Here is a 20,155-nt window from a genome sequence, read left to right as displayed (position 1 = left end):
ATGGTCATGTTTTGTTGACAGTCTTTATCTCTCCATTGAGACAATAAAGACTAATCTAATCTGATCAAAGGTTTGATATATATGTCAATCATATATGATAAATGATACTGAACTGTGTGGAGCCGCCCAACATTAACTGTGCGTGGAACAGAAAAAACCTTAGAAACTCTGTGCTAGCCTTGGAAAATTGTATCTTTTCTTTTTAATTATTTGATAGAAATAACTTTAAAGCAGAAGTAAGTGATATATTTGTGTTAATATAAGTCTTAAATAGTTATATCTTCCGACAGCAATCACTTACATAGAGTGTTTGGACTGAAACACGGGTCTGTCAGTCCCTCTGCTCTGCTCTGAGCCGAAGAGAAAACATTTATCGCATCCTACAGTTTTTATCCAATGAGGAGAGAGAACGGCATGCAGGGCTGTGTGTGCAGCCAAGGGACGCCGTGAATGTGGTGACGTAGGGACGAGGACTGTTATGGTGCGTTCAAGGAAACTCGTATTTTTCCGACCGTGAAGTGGTACCAGTTCGATCTGGTATGAGTTCACGGGTCGGAAGTTACGAGTGGCCGTTGTAGTGACTTTCACCGGTAAAACAGGTCGGAAAAACACGAGTGGGTTGCCTGGAACGCTACAAAGTCGTAAGTTGTGACTTGAAGCTGTAATTTACGATTTCAAAAGCCTGCCTGGAACGCAGCATTAGCGAAAACGACCGGACCACTTACTTCTGCTTTAATTTCTGAGAGTTTAACGACATTACTGTGACCCAGGGCTAAAGATGGAGATAACAGCCATTTTTAATGAGAAATGACAGATCCAGCACTCTCACTTATCTGAACACTGGGTGTGAAATATATATCAGTCGGTCATGCTTGTTGCCACCCACTCCACACTGGAGGAGTCAGTGGGTCTAAAGACTCGTCGCCCCCACAGACAGACAGACCAAAAGCACTGAATGCAACACCCATAAACCCAGATAGCAGCTCCTCTTTCAGCTGTCTGCGCTGCACACAAAATTAGACCTCAGGCAGTTGTACTGTAGCCTCCACGAGGAAAAGACAGCTGGGAAACAGACTGTAGAAGATGGACCCAAGTTATAGTGCCAGTCTGTACTTTGGTAAGGCAGCAAAACTCTTTGTTATTTACTTATTCAGCGTAGGTTTTAGGCATCATCCACTCCAGCTCTCTGTATCCTGAAGACAGACCATTGTTCGGCATGAGAGTGAGGGTGTCCGGTTTCACTGCAACCTTTTTTGTGTGTATGTGTTTCTCCCTTTGTGTTGTGTTTTGTGATACATCCAGGAAGCTGTACACGGTGCAGCAAAGCAGTGTACGGTGTAGGGAGAGCCTGTCGGGCGATGGGATGTCTATTCCACGACACCTGTTTCACCTGCAGTGTTTGCAGTGAGTCCTGGGATGTGGCTGAACTTCTGATTGTTTTGTTTGAAAAATATCCTAAAACCCTGTAAAGTCTAAAGTCAAATCTTTTTTGTCTTGGTTCATAACTTTAAACTGTCATGACTCATGTCCCAAAAGAGCATCAATCAAAACTTCACCTGTGACTCAGAAAACCAGATTTTTGTTGTGAAAATGTCTGTCTTTAATGAACAAAGTAACAGGTTTTTAGTGGTCTTGGTTGAAAAAAGGTGCAACATGTAACAGGAGACAACGGAACAATTAACATATGGGCACAGGATTAGAGCTCTTTGGATTAATATATGCTAATATTTTAGTAAGCTATATTGTTTTCGGGTTGTCCGTCTATCTGTATGTACCATAGTTTGTCACACCTTCATGGAACGTCTTCAAATTTGGCACAAAATTTGAGATTCACTGATGAACTGATTTGAGTTTGGTAGCTTAGGGTCAAAAAGGTCAAAGTCATGGTCACCTCACAAAATATGGTTTTGTCTCCAGAATGAATGAATTGCTGTTTTGTTTACAAAATGAAATATAATTCAAGATTTACTATTTTATATTTGGTTGTTAAATTGAATCATCAGTATGTTATCGAATGTCACATTAAGGAAATGTTCCATGTCCTTTGTTTCCTGTTTAGATGAAAAGCTCACTGGGAAGCCGTTTTATACAATGTCAGGAGGAATCTACTGTGAAAATGACTTTTTGGTAAGAATACTGTTTTAACATGTCTGTAATGTGGGCTATAATGTGACAGAAACGTCTTATTTTTATCTAGTTTGAATTTAAAAATAACAGTACAATTAATGTCATCTGCTGCAGTACTCTGGAGTTCATCCGTCCCCAGAAGTGTGTCACAGCTGTGGACATTTAATCATGGATATGGTATGTATGAGTTAATGTGTGGTAGTACTGAGTGCCCTTGTGGTGTCTGACCCTCACACTGTGTAAAGAAGAGCTGATTTTGCACTGTCAGGTCCTGCAGGCTCATGGGAAGTCCTACCACCCGTCCTGCTTTCGCTGTGTCGTCTGCAAACAGAGCCTAGAGGGTCAGCCTTTCACTGTAGACTCAGACAACAGGGTTTACTGTGTCAGTGACTACTATAAGTGAGTTTCTTACTCACTCCACACAATGGGCGCAGCCCTCTGATTCACACTCCTGAGAAAACATTAAACAAAATCCTGCCATACAGGCTGCACATGCGATGCGTCACACCCAGAGTGACTTCATTTTCAGTTTCTGTGATCTTTTACTGAGGTGTTGTTTATGGTTTCAGGGTCCAGGCTCCCTGCTGTGCTGCCTGCAGGACCCCGATACTGCCAACTGAGGTCAGCTACAACCAGACTGAAATTAACATATTTCTGTTTGTTTTGTTTGATTGTCCAGTTAATAGAAAATAGGAAAAAGACAAGATGAAGTGATTTCACAGATTTATTCTTGGAGAAATGTTTTGTAACAGTTTCCCTCTCTATTTGTTAATTCTTGCAGGGGTCAACAGAGTCCATTCGAGTGGTATCATTGAACAGAAATTACCATGTGGAGTGCTACCGCGGTGAGGTTAACCTCATCTAAAGAAAACAGCAGGCTGACATTCATTTTTCTGTGTTTTTCTGCTGGCCTTTGTCTATAAATGTATATTTGTTTCCGAAACATTTTGCACAATTTCTTATCTGCAATAAAATAATTACAAACAGTCCAATGTCAAAGTATTGTTTTGTGCACTTCTTTAGCTGTGTGCCCTAGAGCCTATAATGAAAAACTGTCAATGTCAGATTTAATAGGCTCACAGTGTCATTTATTTCAGTTTAAAAGTGGTGACCCACTTTTTAAAAAAAAAAAAGTTAAAAAAAAAAGTAAATACACTACATGTTTTGGTGTGACAAAGACTCAACATCTCACAAAGGCTCATATCTGTTCTTTCTCCTGTACTATTATCTCACAAGAATTGGTTGATTATTAAATATTATATAGGATGTATGAAGGAGGCCTGCCTTTGGTTAGCCTTTTATTTGTGTAAACTCTATAAATACGAATGAATGCATTACTGAATGAGCTTCCTGTCCATAGGCCCAAGATGTCAGGGGGGAGCCAGAGTCTCAATGTGAGGCGGCTGTTTATATTTCAAATCATTGTGGTCATTTAAAAGACACAAAATGACCAGAAAATGGTGCAGAATTATCCGAACAACAGGCAAAACAACTACTATGAAGACAGGCAGCATGTGGGTCGGGAAGAGCCAGTTGTCCACTAATCAGGAGGTCGGCGGTTCGAGCCCCAGCTCCCCCATCCAAATGTTTAAGTATCGAAACAAAAATAATGAGCCATCGGCGTATGTGTGAGTGCTCTAAAATGTTTTACATGTAGGAAATGACCACAAAGAGGACAAAAAAAACGTCTAAAAACATGCAAAACATTACCAAACACAGACAAAACAGCCACAAAGAGACGTCAAAAAGATAAAACAAAAACAAAAATGACCACAAAAGACACCTGTCAATGTCCAGGTGCTAGTTTCCTTATAATACGTAGGTAGCTATATGCAAATATCTTGATCTACTGATAATAAAATCCAGTTTGGTAGCAGCAGAGAGGTTTATGCACTTTGTCCTGGTGGTGGTTTGTATGGTTTATAGCGCCACCGAGTGTCAATAATCGGCACCAGCAGCAGCAGCAGCAGCAGCAGCAGCAGCTCCCCTCCCGGAAGAGAAGAGACCACTGCTGTGGACGTTGCCAAATGAAGATAAACGGTGATTGAAATGGCGTCAGTCACGGTACGTGGCTGCGCTCTGTGCACCGTGACTCTGCTAAACTTTGCGTTTGTTTTCATATCTGGTGCAGACTTCGTTCGGTTCGTGTCGTTTCGGGCCATTTATCACAACATCACCGGTGAGACGACACTGTGTCAAGGTAAGCCAAGGCATTAACCACTCCTGGCACTGGCAAAGCCCCCCAGGAAAAGTTTGTTTTTTATGACTAAAACAGCGGCTCTCAGGGTTGAACTCGTTGTTCTTACAGAGGTAATAACACCATGCTGGGGGGCGATTTATAACGCGATTTATGTGGTATTACTTACTATGAGTAAGAAGCCCCCTAACTTTCCCAATCAACAGTCCCGGGAGTTGTGCTGCACTTTCGTTAAAGTGACGTACTTCCGTTAGCATGCTAACGCCCGGCTAGCTCAGTCGGTAGAGCATGAGACTCTTAATCTCAGGGTCGTGGGTTCGAGCCCCACGTTGGGCGACAAACTTTTCGAGATTTCGGATTGATCTATCTTCTCATTTCTAACAGATAGATTCTGCGGTTTATAATGTTCTTTCCTTCCCCTTCCCCTCCGCTTTCAGCTATCACCAGTCGTTTATGTGTATATTTAGTGAGACTTGGACAATAATAGGACATGTTTTACCTGTTGATGGGTGTATTTCGCCCAGAAGCGACATCTACACTACTGGCATCGATGTCCCCTCTGTTGTTCGGCTGTATTCCTAGAAAAAGTGGGTTAAAAAATCTGTTGTAAACTCTTATCTTATAAATGCATCAATGTTTTGAACAGTGTCGATCTTCAAAAACGTCGCTGGTCGCAACCGAAATCTTAACGCGAACACGGGGGAAAAAAAATCAAACACTCAAGGCGAACCACGCTTAGGGATCACCAGTTTAACTTAACTTTTTTTTTCCAAGCTTAAATTTCCCTTAAATTCAACACAGTAGGTGTTTGGGGTATTTCTGTGGCATGTTTAACGCTCTAGTGCTCGTGAACAGGAGTTGTTGTCTTCATGGGTCCATGGATAGCAGTGTGTTATTATTAAAGGGCCATGAATGGCCAAGTGTGAAACTTACATAGAAGACAAAAGAAGCATATATATTGTTAAAATTGCACATATTTTTCTCATGAAATTTCAGGTTGCAGATGTTTTGTAAAAGGATAGTTTATTAACGGTAAACATCTTAATAATGTAGGAAAAAATTCAAAGTTCTTTTTATTTATAGGTTATCATGCTATTATTGTACTGGTCTGGCCCACTTGAGATCAAATTGCACTATTTGTGGCCCCTGAACTAAAATTAGTTTGATACCCCTGGTCTAAATAGTACAGCTTGTAAATTGTAATGTTTGTGTAGGCCTACCAAGTAAAGACTTTATTGTTTCTTTAAATCTTTTTGTTGTTTGATTATTTTGTGGCTCTGTTTCAACTGTATTATCGTTGTTTATATAGGCTAGTGGAAATGATAATGACCATATTTTAATGCTCAATAGAAACATAATAACCTCTCTCCTCTTGTCCACACCACAGACTCCATACCATGGTCGGTGGCGCTGCAGGACAGCTCTGTCCTCAGGTCTCTTGTTGTGGATGTGGGGCTGCTGGCGCTCTTCACCGTCCAGCACAGCCTGCTCTCCTGGTCACCTGTCAAACAGGTGCTCCAGTCGCTGCTCGGGGCCCTGAACAGGACGGCATACTGCTTCACCACTGCACTGGCACTCCAGGTATAGCTACAACAACAGACATGCTTTTATTGTCATGGACCTCATGTAACTTAAAATCAAAATTTAATTCTTAATGTCTACAGTTATGCATCAGTGAACTTACTCTATTTTCTCCTGTGTTAGATCATGATGCGGTACTGGCAGCCGGTCACTAGCGCCCCCTGTCTGTGGTCGGTGCGTCATGCGCCCTGGAGTATCTGGTTCCCTCTGCTCTGCTTCTCTCTGCATTTCCTTTGCTGGGCCATCATCTGCAGCATCCTCATGCTGGTCGACTACCCCGAGCTGCTGGGCATCAAGCAGGTACCCAGGGTTTCATTAGTCAACTATTAGAATTTAATTAAAAAATGATTAGCACAAAAATCAGAGGCAGTGTCAGTTTCATGTGCTATAGTTTTTATCTTTTGAAAAATAGAAATGATCAACTTTATTCATACAGAACTACAGAAGAGTTACAAAATGCTTTACAAGTAAAATGAAACTAGGTAAGAGAAAAGAGCAATTCAAGTGAGCATCCTAAAAGTGTCGGACAGCATAAAAACATCTCAAAGTAAAAGGTTTTAACAACAATAAAACATGTAGACACAATGATGGGGATACAATGATAAAATAAAACACAAGTGAAACACAAATAAGATGTTACCAATGGCTAAGACAAAGATTTAAAAGTGGTCACACTGACACCACTGCTTAATGAAAGGAGTGATATGTGTCATATAATAATTACATTTCCTTTTAGAAAAAAAAAGACATTTCTTTTGGTAAAATGCTCATATTAAAAAAAAAGACAGACAGACTGAGCTTGTCTGCCATCTTAACCATGATGATGGCGACGACGAGTCTGCAGCTGATGACTGCTCCGATAAACCTCAATAGAGCCGCTGAGATACATGGCTACATACACGAAGCAGTCGAGTTAGTCAGCGAAATTATTCATCCAACACCTCTACTTTTATTTATAAAACAGAATACAAGAATGTCATAATTCAAGATTGACAACATAATTTAGTTTTTCAGTGGGATCAGCAACACAGCTCACTGAGAAATCCACATCCTTCAAGAAAACGGATTAATATCCTCATTTGGATTTGGTGCCAAAATAGCATCATGACATATACAAGAAGATCTAATTGTGCGTAACAGGGTACAGGGTAATCTGTGACGGTGATTATGAAAACCTCTAAAATGTTACGTAAACATTTTAGAGGTGACTCATTATTGGTGCTGCTGCTGCTTAACCTAATTTGGCTCTTATAGCGTCTCACCCTGCACTCCTGCCTGCTCCCTCAGGTGTATTACGAGTGTTTCGGTTTAGGAGACCCCCTGGCTCACAAGTCGCCTCACGCCCGACGCTTCCTGTCTCACCTCCGCCACCCGGTGTGTCTGGAGCTGGGCGTTGTGCTGTGGCTGCTGCCGGCCTTGTCTCTGGACCGGCTCCTGCTGGCGGGGACTCTGTCGGGCTACCTGGCCCTGGCTCACTCTCTGGACAAGCAGGATTTAGCCTACCTCTGCGTCCAGATTAGAGGCAAGATGCAGCTCCTCGCCGAGCCACACCGGGGCGTCGCCGACACCGATGACGACGACAGCAGCAGCAACAGCAGCAGCAACCACAAGGAGAAGTGAAGTGAAGATGCTGTTCAAGCTTCTGAGATGAAAAGATAACTGCTGTCTGAATATCAACCAGAAATACTTAATCGCAAACTGACTTCAGCCTGATTCCTGCTGTGCTGATTTAGAACAAACCTGCTCCATTTTAAACAAGTAACATCGACACTTGAACTGAATTTTTTACAACTTAACACTGTATTTTTTTCTTTTTTTTACTGTATATTTTAAAAAGGGAGAGAGAGTTTTATTATGAAAAAGAGATTTTATTCCACCTCTACTTATCACTGTTTTCTAAAGGTAGCTGGTATCACTGTCTCATTTCTGAGCCAACTTAACATTACATAACAGAAACTGTATATTTTTTTATTGATAATGTATTTCCGTTTACAGCTGAAATTAAAAGGAAACATTCAGAACGTTTAGTCAAAACAGAAGCAGATTTGGGGGGCTGGGTTTTATATTGTCTAATTTCATCAACAATTTTCTAATAGTATTTTCTTTTTCAGTAACACTACACCCACTGAAACAAGTACAACTAATTGATGGGGCTTATTTTGCATTTTTAAATTTGGCCATTCTGCAGTTGGAGATCAAATATTTTTTGCACAGAAACCCTGCAGATTTTTTTTTCTTTTTTTAACTGTGCTGGATGTGTTTTTGTTCATCAGAGTATATTTTTATAGGCTGTAAAATGTCCATGTGCCAGGTGCATCCCCTCTGTATTTCTCAGCACACTGATTTCAAATGTAATTGAATGTAATGTTAAGGTTTCACACTGAAAAAATGCAGCTTTATCTTTGTAAAGAAAACAAATATAAAGTCTATTTGATACAATTTGAACTTTGTCTTGATAATCCAAGGATCACAAGGTAAACGGGTTATATGTCATCGAGTCTCAAACTTAAAGGTACTGTATGAGTGTATGAGTTCACTGTAAAGACAATGATAACTAAGTATTTTCAAAATTATGTTGAATAAATGTAATAAACTGTACACTGCAGGTATATGATGTGTATGATCATTTATTTGCTGTTTAAATTATTTGCACTGTTACATTAATGTTAAAGAGCAGAGGGTCAATGAAAGTCGAAATCTAAATTACAACTCACAATATTAATAATAAATCTTATAATGCGCTTTTAAAAGTGCTCAAGGACGCTTAATACAATACTGAAAATATGATGAGAATTCCAAGTGTTAAAATTGATTTGGTCATTTAAGATAAGAAAGAAATATCACTAACAGTATAACACAGCTACAACTCAAAAGCATCTTGCCTAAAACCTAACAAAATTTAAATTAATTTAAAATATCTATTTCCAAACTCTAATAATCTGCAATGTTTACATGTTTTGACAACATGTGAGTTGATGGAGCCGGGTCATCCTCAGGTGAACTGCAGCTCTGCCCTGCTGACTCCACAGCCCGTTTCACAACCACGCCTCTCTCCCTCCTTCCTTCCTCCCTCCCTCCGTCCACCTCTTTTCCAATTAGCCTTGCGGTAAAGGAGGGATGAGACGACGGGGGTGGGGGGAGAAGGGGGGCTGGTGCCCGGGCAGGCGGCTATGTACTTTAAACGCCTTTTCTTAGGTCCGACAATATGGTGTGTGCCACTAAACGCTCCTGACGGAATTTAATGTTATTATCGGATTACAGTGCTGCGGCTCCCAAAGCCTGAAACATTTACTACAATACGGACGACGGAGGTTTTTCTCCATGCCCCTGATGCACAGGCAGGTTGCGGGGTGATTTGAGTGGGTCGCACGGTGTTTCTAAACCCTCCGTTTTGACAGCATAGATTAGTCTGTCAGTTATTTGGCGAGGGAGGATTTTTTTTCTTCCGCCCGCACCGATTGGAGCGCATTACGCACAGCCAAGACGCACACAAGTGGACATGACTGTTAAGTCGAAGCGGATTTGATAGGAGCTTCGTAAAAACTGGGCGTTTTGGTGAGTTTGATTTAAAATTTGAATCTGTAATAACACATTCAAGCAGAAAGTGGTTTAGCTACATGTGTAAAATGTGTTGCAAGTTAATTTGAGCTGTAGATCTTTTATCTTGTGTAAACTCCACATGTTGTCCCATCTTCTTTTATGCCACTAATAAAATATGAATAACTTAAATCAGTATATTTTACTGTAAAAACGTGATGCAAACTCAATTCTGAGTGATGCACACTTTTATTTAACATAATAATGAGAGAGAACTGATATTATTTTATCATTCCCTGTCTTTGCAGACCAGTCCCAGAGGCTTCAAAGAGGACCAGCACCGACCACTCTGTCCAAAAAACGTGCATTTTTTCTGTTATGTCTGTCTCCTCTCTGCCGGAATGGAAGCAACTCCTGCTGGAGAAAAAGAGGCGAGAGGAGGAGGAGCGAGAGAGGAGGGAAAAAGAGGAGGAGGAGAAGCTTGCCAGCATGCCTGCCTGGAAGAGGGGGATCATCCAGCGGAGGAAAGCGAAGCAGGACCCTGTGGGTGACAAGGAGAAGGACAGAGACATGTGTCTCCTGCAGGTGGATGTCAGATCTGATGGTCTGAGCGACACGGACAGCTCTGTAACCCTTAATCTGGGGATCGAACCATCACTCAGTCCAGACCCGGGGCTGTGGCTGGATGCAGACCCCAAATCAGCGAGCCAGGTGTCTTTGGAAACTATCGTTCCAGTCCATGAAAACCCATTTATTCGCACACAGAGTTCATGGAGGAAAGGCAGGGATTCAGATGCAGGGAACGAGCCAGAGATCAAAGAGAAGGAGAAGGAGAAGGAAAAATCGAGCCCCAAAGGTCAAGATGTGGAGTCAGGAAGAGGAAGAGCTATAGAGCTGAAAATAGAGAGATTCAGAGATTTAAGTGAGGGACGGGAAATTGAAAGAAACAGGGACAGGAGTCAAGGAAGAGAAAGAGAGAGTAGCAGGGAGAGATGGGAGAAAGATAAAAACCAGCGCAAAGAGTCTATTAAAGATGCGATGAAGGAGAGGGAACAGGTCAAAGTCAGGAAAGACGAGGAGGAGAAGGAAACAGATCCACCGCCGGGTTCGTTTTCTCCCCACGTCCCCGGTCTACGAACCATCCGAGCCGACAACATCATCATCATCGAACAGAACAGGAAAGGCAGTGATGAGAGGAGGGGGAGGTGGAGGGAGGCGGAGAGGGAGAGGGAGAGGCCCGAGGAGGACCACCAGGGGAAGAGAGGGATGAAGATGGACCTGAGGGAGATTCTGGCCGGAGGGGGGAGCGTCACCGAGATCCGAGCCTCCGAGGTTCTGATCATAAAACCCTCAGCGAGCCCTGAACCAGGGAAAGGGAGGGAGGATGGAGAGATGAAGTGCAGCACGGACGTAAGGAGGGAGAGTGGGGGCAGGGAGCTGAGAGCAGACATGTCCTGGCCAAAAGAGAAAGAGAAAGATGGTGTTAAGGAGAAAGAGAGACCGCGGGGCCAGGCGACAGTTATCAAGGAAGACAAGAAGGACAGCTCGGATGATAACGTGTTTGTTGAGAGAGGAGGGAGGGTTAGCCAGCTGCTGAGTAAATTCGGAGAGCTCCCTAAGCCGCCATCTCGGTCCAAAAGCTCTGAGAACCTCCAACATGGAAGGAGAAAATACTCAGACGAAGATGACCAACAATCAGAGGAGAGGAAGGCAGACGGGAGGAACATGCTGATGAAAGGCGTGCCGAAGCGCTCCTTAAGTTTCTCTGATCGAGTCATCTGCGCTAAGGAGAACGGTTTAGGTGACGAATTGTATTTTGAGAGAAAAACAGGAGGGAGGATGTATTCAGAAAAGAACGTGGCCCCATGGGTAGACCTGGCGGGTTTAGGGAGGGAAACCACGGCAAAGATCAAAATGGGGTGTGCACGGCTTTTGGACAGAGACAGGTTTGGAAAACATAGAGACGGGTGCGTTAAAAATGAGGGTGAGAGCAGGAGTGAGGTCAAGAAGGCCGAGCCCGTCGATAAGAGAGCTGCAGAGAAGGCAAGCGATGCGGAGGGAGACGAAGGGTTCACGGTCGCGTCCGTCAAAAACACAGAGGGAATCTCGTTCGCCAGGAGACTGCCGATCAGGCAGGACGGGAAAACGAGAGCGGAGAGAGACGTAAAGCGACAGATGTCAGATGAGAAAAGTTTGGAAAGGGAGCTGAGTGCAGAGAGAGACTCAGACGCAGGAGGACAAGTCGAGGCACAAGTTAGCGACAGAAGGGTGTCTGATGGATTTGAAAGCGTTACCCCTCTAGAAACTGTGCAGAGTTATGTCACGGCTGCAGAGGCAGAGGCAGAGAGTCACTACAGACACGAGTCAGCTTTCACAGAGTGCTCCAGTCTTCTCTGCACAGTCCCGGATCGGGCTAGAGACCCCCACAGAGGCCCAGAGTGGAGCGGTACAGGACCACGAGGACCCTACCTAACACACAATGTTTTGTCCCAGCACACTGAGGATCTTATAAGCAAAATAGAGAAAATAGGAGACACGACTGTTTACAGCACAGAGAAAGGAGAAAGGGCTCACAGAGATTGCAAACAGGATGTCGGATCGGAGAGCCTCATTCCTGATGTGACGCCCAGATCTCCAAAAAGGATCGCACCTATGGCGATCGCCCCATCCCCCCTGGAGATTCAGATCCCCAGGACCGTGTTTTACGTCGCAGAAGAAATGGTGGAGAGGAAAAAAGCTGTGGCGGAAAGCGACGATGGGCAAGACTGGGAGGGAGGGCAGAAGGTCGAGAGGAGGGATAGCTGGAGGGTCGGGAAGCCCCTGAGCCGCATCGAGTCGCTGCGGGAGAAAATCCGGCAAAGAGAGCTGGAGAAGTCGAGACAAAGAGAGATGCAGGATGGAGACGGGAGCGAGGCTGCAGAGGCGACCGAGAGTCAAACAGCTGCGGACAGGTACGACGACGAGAGGGGAGCAGAGGCAGAGTGGGAAGCTGCAGCTCATACGCGGAAGAGGTCGGTTGAACCTGAAAGGGGACAGGAAGAAGCTGCAGCGCAGACATCCATGGCTGCGTTTGACGTCACGCAGGAAGTTGACATGTTGAAAACCTGCCCCCAGCTTCCTGTTTCTGCCCTGCACTCACAAGCCATCAGAGGAGAGGAAGTAGCGAGCGGCTACGCCACTGCTGCCTCTGAAGCGATCTCTGACAGCTCCCATATCTCTGAGGATGAAGACGACCCCCTGAAACATGTGGAGGAACAGCTGAGGCGCCACAGGGGCCGACACGAGAGCGGAGGAGAAGAAGAGGGGGAGGAGGACGAGAAGAAGGAGCTGTTGGAGGAGGAGGTAGAGGAATATACATCATCTCTCGACCCCACACAATCCCTTTCCCCGTCGCCCCCTCATCCCAACTCCCTTGCAGCCATGAGCCGGATCTACAACTTGGAGACCGTCGGCTCGAGGTCGGGTTTGTGTCTGAGGGAGAGGACTGTGGACATTTCACCGGTGCACCTTGTTAAAGTGAAACCCATCATATCGAACGCACAGCAGGGGGACAGCAGCAAAGCTTTGACAGGTGAGGACCTCAGTGGGGTGCAGATGATACAACGGCAGATAGAGCAGTTTCAGCTGAAGGAGCAGGAAGCGCTGAAGTCTTCTACATCGCCAAACCTAAAAAGGCAGCAAAGCCCCAGAGTGGGGTTAAAGCACCAGGTAAAGGACGATGTCAAGACCCAGGAGAAGGATCATCAGTTCGAATCAAACTACAAGATGGCGCCTCAGCGTGTTTGTTCTCCAACGTCCCAGGTCAAACAAACTATCACCGTCACCCCCTCGTTTCTCAGGAATCAGCAATCCCCGGACGATTCCCTGAAACCCACCGGCAGCGCCCCGACCCCGGCCTCCTCGCCCAGCTCCCCGTCTCCTGCCCAGTCTCCCAGTGTCTCGCCATCACCAACCCCATCTCCCACGCTCTTCTCCATCAAGAGCGCCTCCGGGGGCCAAGTGAAGAGAGGCGCCACCATCACAATCACCCCAAAAAGACCTGTCGCTGGAGGAGGAGGAGGAGGAACAACGGCGTCCTCAGCAGCAAAGACCCCATCGCAGCAGGCCCAGACTGTAGCTGAACCAACCAAGAAGAAGTACCCCACAGCGGAGGAGATTGAGGTGATTGGTGGATATCAGAATCTGGACAAGTCTTGTCTGGTCAAAAACAGAGGAACCCCGAAAAAGGTGAGTGTGGAAACCATTCTAGTCCTTTTTAATAATGTGTCTTTATGGAAGTAAATGTTGCTCTCTAACATGGACACACAACCCGGGGGTGGGTCTGGTCAGCAGCGGGTATCACCGTCCTTAAGCCACCTGCCTGATGGTCCCATGTCGTCAGGCAGAATCCCCTTTCACTGGGAGAACATCCCTTTTGATTGAGAAGTGTGATCACAGAGACCGACCTAAGCCGGTTAAAGCCTTATCAAGCACGACATCTTGATTCTTAGCCATAAAATCCTGGAGTGATCTGCTTTACCATTTGCTTCTGCAGTCTTAGCCCTTTGCTTGGCTTTTTTGACTTTTAACCCTCTTGACAGTGATCCTCCATGCTGTGCATATTCAGCCAGACGCGTACAGGCCGACAACATATTCAGGCACATGAGTGGTTTATTCTTAAAAAAGACAAAACAAACCGCTTTTGTGTTACAGTAATTGAAGCTATATTGTTTGCTGGACTGGAGAGTTTCGTGCTACTCCTTTGTTTTTTTTTGCAGAAAGTGAACAGTAACAGTAAGATTTCAGGCTTCAATGGAGACAGAAAAGTTGAGTAGGAAACCACAGTGACTGGCAGACAGCTCCTTCCTCCGTCCTGTCTCCTTTTCTTTGTTGCATTTTGCATTTCGTCCGCCTACCTAACATCACATGGTCTACCACACTGGTATTCATACTAATTCAATCATAGCTGGGTCAACTGAAGCAACAAAAGAGCATCGCTGCAGTCAAAGTTTATATTAGGACTTTGTGTTTCCTCTTTTTTCTTTTACTTTTACTGAAGCATGTGCCTGTTTGAGAACAAAGGGGAGGTGAGCTCTTGTGGGGGGAGAAAAGGGTGGCAAAGGCTTCAACTTACATAGAAATAAACTTCAATCTTTACCACAGCGTCCTGGCTGTGAAGATGCATGTTTTATTGCACCTGACTATTAGAGGAATTAAATTGTCATTAGCTCAATTTTTTTTCTATGCAAGAGTTGTTAAACTGCTGGTGATTTCCCCTGAGTCTGCATCTGAGTGTGTTGCAGACTGCTTCCTTGTTCCCTCGCACCAATTCTGCCATTTTTTTGTTGAGTCAGCCCTCCCTGCCTCGCAGACAAATCTCTCTTTGTATCTTCTTGGCTGTTTCCTAGCGGGGGATTGGTTTGTTTCACTGGAGTCTTGGCAAACATATTTTGACCACACTGACCTTCCACTGTATGGCTGAGTCTCTCTGACAGCAGGGCCGCTAACTCTTTAGTTGGATGTGGGTGAAATAGAAATGGAAAGAAGACAGGGAGATGCGAGGGGGGGAAAAAAACTTGATGGTGATCTAACATGCCAACAAAAGAGCAGTGGAGAGGGAGGACGGAGGAAAATGATTGCGTTTGACGGACATATTGAGAGAATTATAGATGATTGAAGACTTGCTGTTTGGTCTACCAGAGTGTTTTTTGCTCACTTCCTCTTTCAGACCTTTTCACTTCTCCCAAACAAGATAGACACGCAGAGAACGACATGAGGAAGTGACGTGGTGCCCTTTTTTAGTGCCTGTTTTATTTAATGTTACATGTTTCAAGAGAAACTGGTGGTGCAGGATTTGATGCTCTTCCTTGTCTGTGAACTTTTTTTCTTCTTCAAGTCTCAGTTTCCCATTTACTGTGAGTTATTTGGAAATAACCTAAGGTTTTTGTGAATATATCCCTCTACATAATCCTTTGTTTTACTTTCTGGAAGAGAGTTGGGTAATTCTCTTCCTGTCTCTGTCTATAAATCACCGTCGCAGTCGTCTTTAGCTGCGGCGAGTGACCACTTTGTGATTCTCTGACCACCTGTTGCTCTCACATTGTCGCCCTTCAGACTGTTTGACGTCAGGCCGTCTTTACTCTCCCCCTCCCCGCCCCCTCTTAACCACACCATCATGTCACAGAGGGGGGGAGTAAAGACCTAACCTGCTTGATCCTCACCTTCGTCCTCCCCCTCCTCAAGTTTCTCCTCATGCATGTGCTTTTTATGTTGATATGCATTCACAAATTTCTCCTGAATCCACTCATGACTCATAAATTATTAATTGTTCAGAAATTGATTTATCTACTTGATATTTTTGGCCAACATCTATTTATTAAGTTATATTATATATATACAGTATATAGCATAAATACAGAAATATGTAACAATTTCCATATACTTCTGAAGGGGAATGGGTTATTGTTTTAGTCTGAACACTGGTCGACAAAAAAAAACATCTATAATAAAGCACCACTGAAACTGTGAAGAAAAACTGACAAATTGTGGTTAAATATAACTTAAAGCGTCCCTCTCCTTCTCCTTCTGTCTGTTATTCTCCAACTGTTTCAGTTTCTGTGCCTTCGCTGGGTGCCTCTGCCGTCCCGCTGTGCTGCCTGGGTTAATCAGGTTCAGGGAGGGAGGATTAGCCTCCTGTGCCTTAGCATGATTTGCCCATTCGGCCTCTCTAATGCAGAGCTATTATCTGCGCTCCTCTGCATGCAGACAGCCGCAGTCACAAGGTGAAGCAGCAGCAGTAACTTGCATAGCGTGTGGAGTCTGCTGGTGTCTGTACGACGTTTCAGCCTCCGTCCAGATCACGTCTGCGGCACCTCTGGCTAAGTTTACTACAGCGCAGGTCCAGGTCTCAGGGGTTAAGCTGTTGTTATTATAAGACATGGCTGTGGATCTTCTGCTGTTTCCTGTTACGTTTAGGCCGTCTGTGTAAACCATGCTGACCTCTGGGTAAACAAACTCCACACAAGCATCTGTCAGCCCAGGTGAAGACAAGCTAAACACCACATCATTTGATTTTCCTTTACAACCCTTTACGTTAGAAGAAGTTGTAAACCAAACCTTGTGTTTCTGTTTCGGCTTCTCCTGAATGCGTATCTCACCTTCGTATTAATATAATATACAGTATATTTCCCTGAATAATAGATAAGTTGGCAGATGAACTTTTCAGTCTGTAAGCACTTTCACAGAGGGAGTATTTTTGCTGTGTTAAGCCTAGTGCTGTCAGTTGACATTACACTGACAGCGTACAAACACTCCTTAATGCCACCAGCCCGTGTTTTCACGTGTGTGGGAAAAATCAGTTCTCAGCAAATACTGAAAATATTAATATTTAATATAATTGAACTTTCTTTCCTTTATTTTATTTTTTTTTAATTTATGGCCCTTAATGCACATTAAAAAGGCAATTAACATCACAAAGGAAAACAAACAAAAAAATTATTTTGAGATTGGGCCTCATCTGTCACGCAGGGATAGCACTGTATAAAGGTAGAGCACTTATCTACCGTAGTTCTGTAACTACAAAAAAGGGATATTTAAAACAATAAATACATTTTTTTTAGGCATCTTAGGCAAGATAGTCAATAACTGGGGTCCATCTTCTCATAGGCACTTTTAGCTGTAGCTGGGCAGTCCATCATGTTCATGTTTTACTATCTATAACCTTTGAGCGATCATGGAGGGTTAGGCTTCATCCAATTAATAGTAGGCTAATCATTTTCCTGCAATCATCCGCAACACATGTAATATATAACATTGTTCTGTGGTAAATAGGTGGTCAGGAAACACATCTAATAACAATAACAAGGTCCATGGTGAGGTTTATTTAACTTTCTTTTTTTAATGTAAAATAAATGCCTCCCTCTGCTCATTTCCCAGGTGAAGGTGTGTTTCGATGAGGAGCAGCTGGAGCAGGTGTGTGAGTACCCCTCAGAGACCTCCATGCTGGCCTGCACCCCCTACCCTCACGACCTGGGGAGACCGCAGGGAGAGGAGAGGGAAGCTGAAGCAGAAGGAGGAGGAGCGATAGTGTCCAAAAGCACAAGTAATGTTGGGACTACCACGGCGGGACGGGGTCAGAGAGTGGGTCAGTGTCACCCACTTCTTAAAAAACACAGTGTTTAATGAGACGTACGCAAATTCAACATCCTACAAACGTCTGTGCTCCCCTGTGAAACTCGCCATACGTGTGGACTTCAGCAAAAATCACACTTTTTTTTTTCATTTAAAGATAATAATGGCATTATTCTCTGTGTGCATGATTTTCTTTTTAACAAACTGCATAAATAGACCAAAACCAATTGATTTATCAGATCGATGTCCAAAATCTCATATATCTTGTTCCTTTGTGCCATACGGCTCCATTGTTGGCGACATGTTTTTTTTTTATTACAAAGAACGTGAGCACTGTTATTTTGTTATTTCAATCCCATAGATGCTAAAAACAATCCTTCTTAATCCAGCTATTTATAGTTAAACAACACATGTTTGTAAAGACTTTGGGTTCAATGAACTTTGGCCTGAGTACCACAGATTATGGAAAGTGCTCTATAATTTTTTTAATGTACTTGTACCATCCTTAGCTTAATTGCTGATTTGGCAATAATTATCTAATTTCTTAAAAACATGTATTTGCACCATTGACCCCTGTCTTCTCAGGATTATACATCGTTTAATGCAAAATAGTGATTGAGAGGGAAGAAAAAAGATTTCAAGTTGTTAGGTTCATTAGCATGGTAACTACAGGGCAATACATTCATTTACAAAATGTGTATTTCACCTTCTGTCGTCATACATTTACATAACGTACTTCAATAAAGAGTTATCAAATGGTGGAAAGGTCTTTTAGCTAAGAATCATTTAGCATGCAAACTATTCTTTGATTGTCCGTAAGCAAGGTAACTTTGTCACTAACAGGATGGAAAGGTGTTTACAAAACTAGTATTTATGCCATCCACTCCTGTTTCAAAACCACGTAGAAACCAACTTGTGGACAGAAGAGGTTTATGTTGACGGTGCAACAGAGCGCACAAGTTACAGTAGCTTCCTCCATGTCAACAGCACAACTTTGCATTTCAAAATTTAGCTGAACTAGATGCACACACACACACACACACACACACAAATCACACATACAGAATTGCCTGGTTCCTCACATGACTGTGGCTACAAAATGTCGCAGTTTTGAATTGGCGTGACTGGGACGTGTCATGTTTTGTGTGAAGGAGTTGGTGGCAATTAGAAAAATGCAGCATAACTCAGGTTGACCTTCCACTTCCACCTCTCTGTCTTCCAGATAAGTCTTGCCCTCGGTATAGAAGCCAGTCATCTTCGCCAAAATTGCCCTTGCAATGAATGAAATCAACATTTTGTTGAACAATATTGTGTGATTTTTGTGTTTTGTTTCATTCATTCGACCAACTGACTTGATTGTTGAAGAGAGTGTTTTGTAATCGTTGTGGTGTTTTGTTTTACCTATAGCAGCAGAATGAACGAGTGTTTTGGAACAAATGTACAGTCCAGTTTGATTTATGCAGTTGTTAAAGAGACATTATTGTGTTTACTGGGGGAAATATACTTAGTCTGTTTTCAGGGAAACTGCGGGACAATTGTGAATGTATAAGAATGGTACATATTGTAAAAAAAAAAATGTTATAAAACACCCTCAGGTGTGCACTGTTGTGTGATGAAGGATCACTTGTCTATGCAATTTAATTAAACTGATAAGATTTTTTTTTTTTTTTTATGTTTTTAGTAAATTTGTTTCACAGTTTCTTCTATGTTCATTTCTCTCTAAGTTTAAGTCAGCACTGCCTCAGCACAGAAGAGTGATCATATCATCTGGTTTCATGTGCCTGCTGGATTTGCCCATACAGATGATATGAAAGATCAGTTCATGTAGATATTTGACTTCTCTTGTCTGAAGCCTTTCAGAAAAATAAAAGCCCCTCAGCGGGTATTGTTTTGAGCAGGTTATGGTGCAATGTGTGTGGCGTCCTATGTCTTGTATGGGGTTTAATTGAGTCTGATTGTTGACAAATAGCTGGGCCGATAACAGTCCAGTTAATGTATATGGACATTTATAACTGATGTTTTTGTCATGTGGAAGTGGAAATAGTTGTATGAGTGTGATGTTCCTGAGAGGAAGAAATGTTTATGATACAGCTAAATATTTCAATTACCAGATTAACTTTTTCATATTACAGCTGCTATCTGACTTTTGGCTCTATTATGTTTATGATATAATCTATACAAAACATTTCTTGTTTGTAAATGAATGTTTTAATTGGTAAAAGAGGATGTATATTGTGCAAACTATGTGCAAATTCTTTTAAAATATTTTTTTCTATGAGAGTTGAAGAAGCTGGCTTCAAGAGAAAAAAAATCTAATAAATAATTCTGAAAAAAAAATTGTCTGTCTATTGTTATTTGTTCATACCATGAAGCTATGGAAGTTACTGAAAATGTCACAATCAACACCAGTTTAATAAACATTACATTTATTATATTAAACACATCTATGGGCATATTTTGAACAACACAGGTAACTCATTATAGATAAATACGCTTACTGGTGAAAATATTCTTACTATGTAGGTTGTAAGTTCCTTATTGATTTTCAACAACAATAATTTTTCAACAATAATATCTCTCTGAACTTTTTAACGACCCTGAGGT

The 20,155-nt window shown here is 42.9% G+C and overlaps 3 protein-coding genes and 1 non-coding gene across 5 annotated transcripts; all 4 read left to right on the top strand.

Moving 5' to 3' along the window:
- Positions 1 to 1,068: 1,068 nt before the first annotated feature.
- On the top strand, positions 1,069 to 3,103 carry limd1b (LIM domains containing 1b). Its single transcript, XM_085790380.1, has 7 exons — positions 1,069 to 1,117; positions 1,303 to 1,404; positions 2,060 to 2,127; positions 2,242 to 2,304; positions 2,396 to 2,526; positions 2,697 to 2,748; positions 2,909 to 3,103. Exons 1-7 carry the CDS (start codon positions 1,084 to 1,086, stop codon positions 2,990 to 2,992), a joined length of 534 nt encoding a protein of 177 aa, XP_085646506.1. The 5' UTR covers positions 1,069 to 1,083; the 3' UTR covers positions 2,993 to 3,103.
- Positions 3,104 to 4,108: 1,005 nt separating this feature from the next.
- LOC146978544 (nurim-like) lies at positions 4,109 to 8,514 on the top strand. The gene is made up of 4 exons (XM_085790379.1): positions 4,109 to 4,327; positions 5,712 to 5,905; positions 6,029 to 6,205; positions 7,193 to 8,514. Exons 1-4 carry the CDS (start codon positions 4,177 to 4,179, stop codon positions 7,523 to 7,525), a joined length of 855 nt encoding a protein of 284 aa, XP_085646505.1. The 5' UTR covers positions 4,109 to 4,176; the 3' UTR covers positions 7,526 to 8,514.
- trnak-cuu (transfer RNA lysine (anticodon CUU)) lies at positions 4,588 to 4,660 on the top strand. Its single transcript has one exon. It is a non-coding gene; the product is annotated as a tRNA-Lys (tRNA).
- Positions 8,515 to 9,065: 551 nt separating the features above from the next.
- LOC146978543 (uncharacterized) lies at positions 9,066 to 19,888 on the top strand. 2 transcript variants are annotated; one of them, XM_085791288.1, is made up of 4 exons: positions 9,066 to 9,460; positions 9,751 to 13,669; positions 17,357 to 17,522; positions 18,774 to 19,888. In XM_085791288.1, the coding sequence occupies exons 2-4, from the start codon at positions 9,821 to 9,823 to the stop codon at positions 18,830 to 18,832; spliced, it is 4,074 nt and encodes a 1,357-aa protein (XP_085647414.1). In that variant the 5' UTR covers positions 9,066 to 9,460; positions 9,751 to 9,820; the 3' UTR covers positions 18,833 to 19,888. The 2 variants fall into 2 exon arrangements, with proteins under 2 accessions (XP_085647414.1, XP_085647412.1); XM_085791286.1 differs by lacking the exon at positions 18,774 to 19,888 and having other exon boundaries at positions 9,067 to 9,460; positions 17,357 to 17,692.
- Positions 19,889 to 20,155: the final 267 nt, after the last annotated feature.

This window comes from Trachurus japonicus, chromosome 11, assembly GCF_045865225.1.
Source record: "Trachurus japonicus isolate A0001 chromosome 11, Traja_1.0".
Classification (NCBI taxonomy): domain Eukaryota; kingdom Metazoa; phylum Chordata; class Actinopteri; order Carangiformes; family Carangidae; genus Trachurus; species Trachurus japonicus.
This window is presented reverse-complemented; position numbering and strand designations above follow the sequence as displayed.

Bases quoted from the DNA above. Each gene is read 5' to 3' on its own strand.
- limd1b (XM_085790380.1), top strand. From the start codon at position 1,084: ATGGACCCAAGTTATAGTGCCAGTCTGTACTTTG. The intron at 1,405-2,059 runs GTGAGTCCTGGG...TTTCCTGTTTAG, and splicing joins TTTCACCTGCAGTGTTTGCA to ATGAAAAGCTCACTGGGAAG. The intron at 2,305-2,395 runs GTATGTATGAGT...TTGCACTGTCAG, and splicing joins GACATTTAATCATGGATATG to GTCCTGCAGGCTCATGGGAA.
- LOC146978544 (XM_085790379.1), top strand. From the start codon at position 4,177: ATGGCGTCAGTCACGGTACGTGGCTGCGCTCTGTGCACCGTGACTCTG. The intron at 5,906-6,028 runs GTATAGCTACAA...CTCCTGTGTTAG, and splicing joins CCACTGCACTGGCACTCCAG to ATCATGATGCGGTACTGGCA. The intron at 6,206-7,192 runs GTACCCAGGGTT...CTGCTCCCTCAG, and splicing joins AGCTGCTGGGCATCAAGCAG to GTGTATTACGAGTGTTTCGG.
- LOC146978543 (XM_085791286.1), top strand. From the start codon at position 9,821: ATGTCTGTCTCCTCTCTGCCGGAATGGAAGCAACTCCTGCTGGAGAAA. The intron at 13,670-17,356 runs GTGAGTGTGGAA...CTCATTTCCCAG, and splicing joins ACAGAGGAACCCCGAAAAAG to GTGAAGGTGTGTTTCGATGA.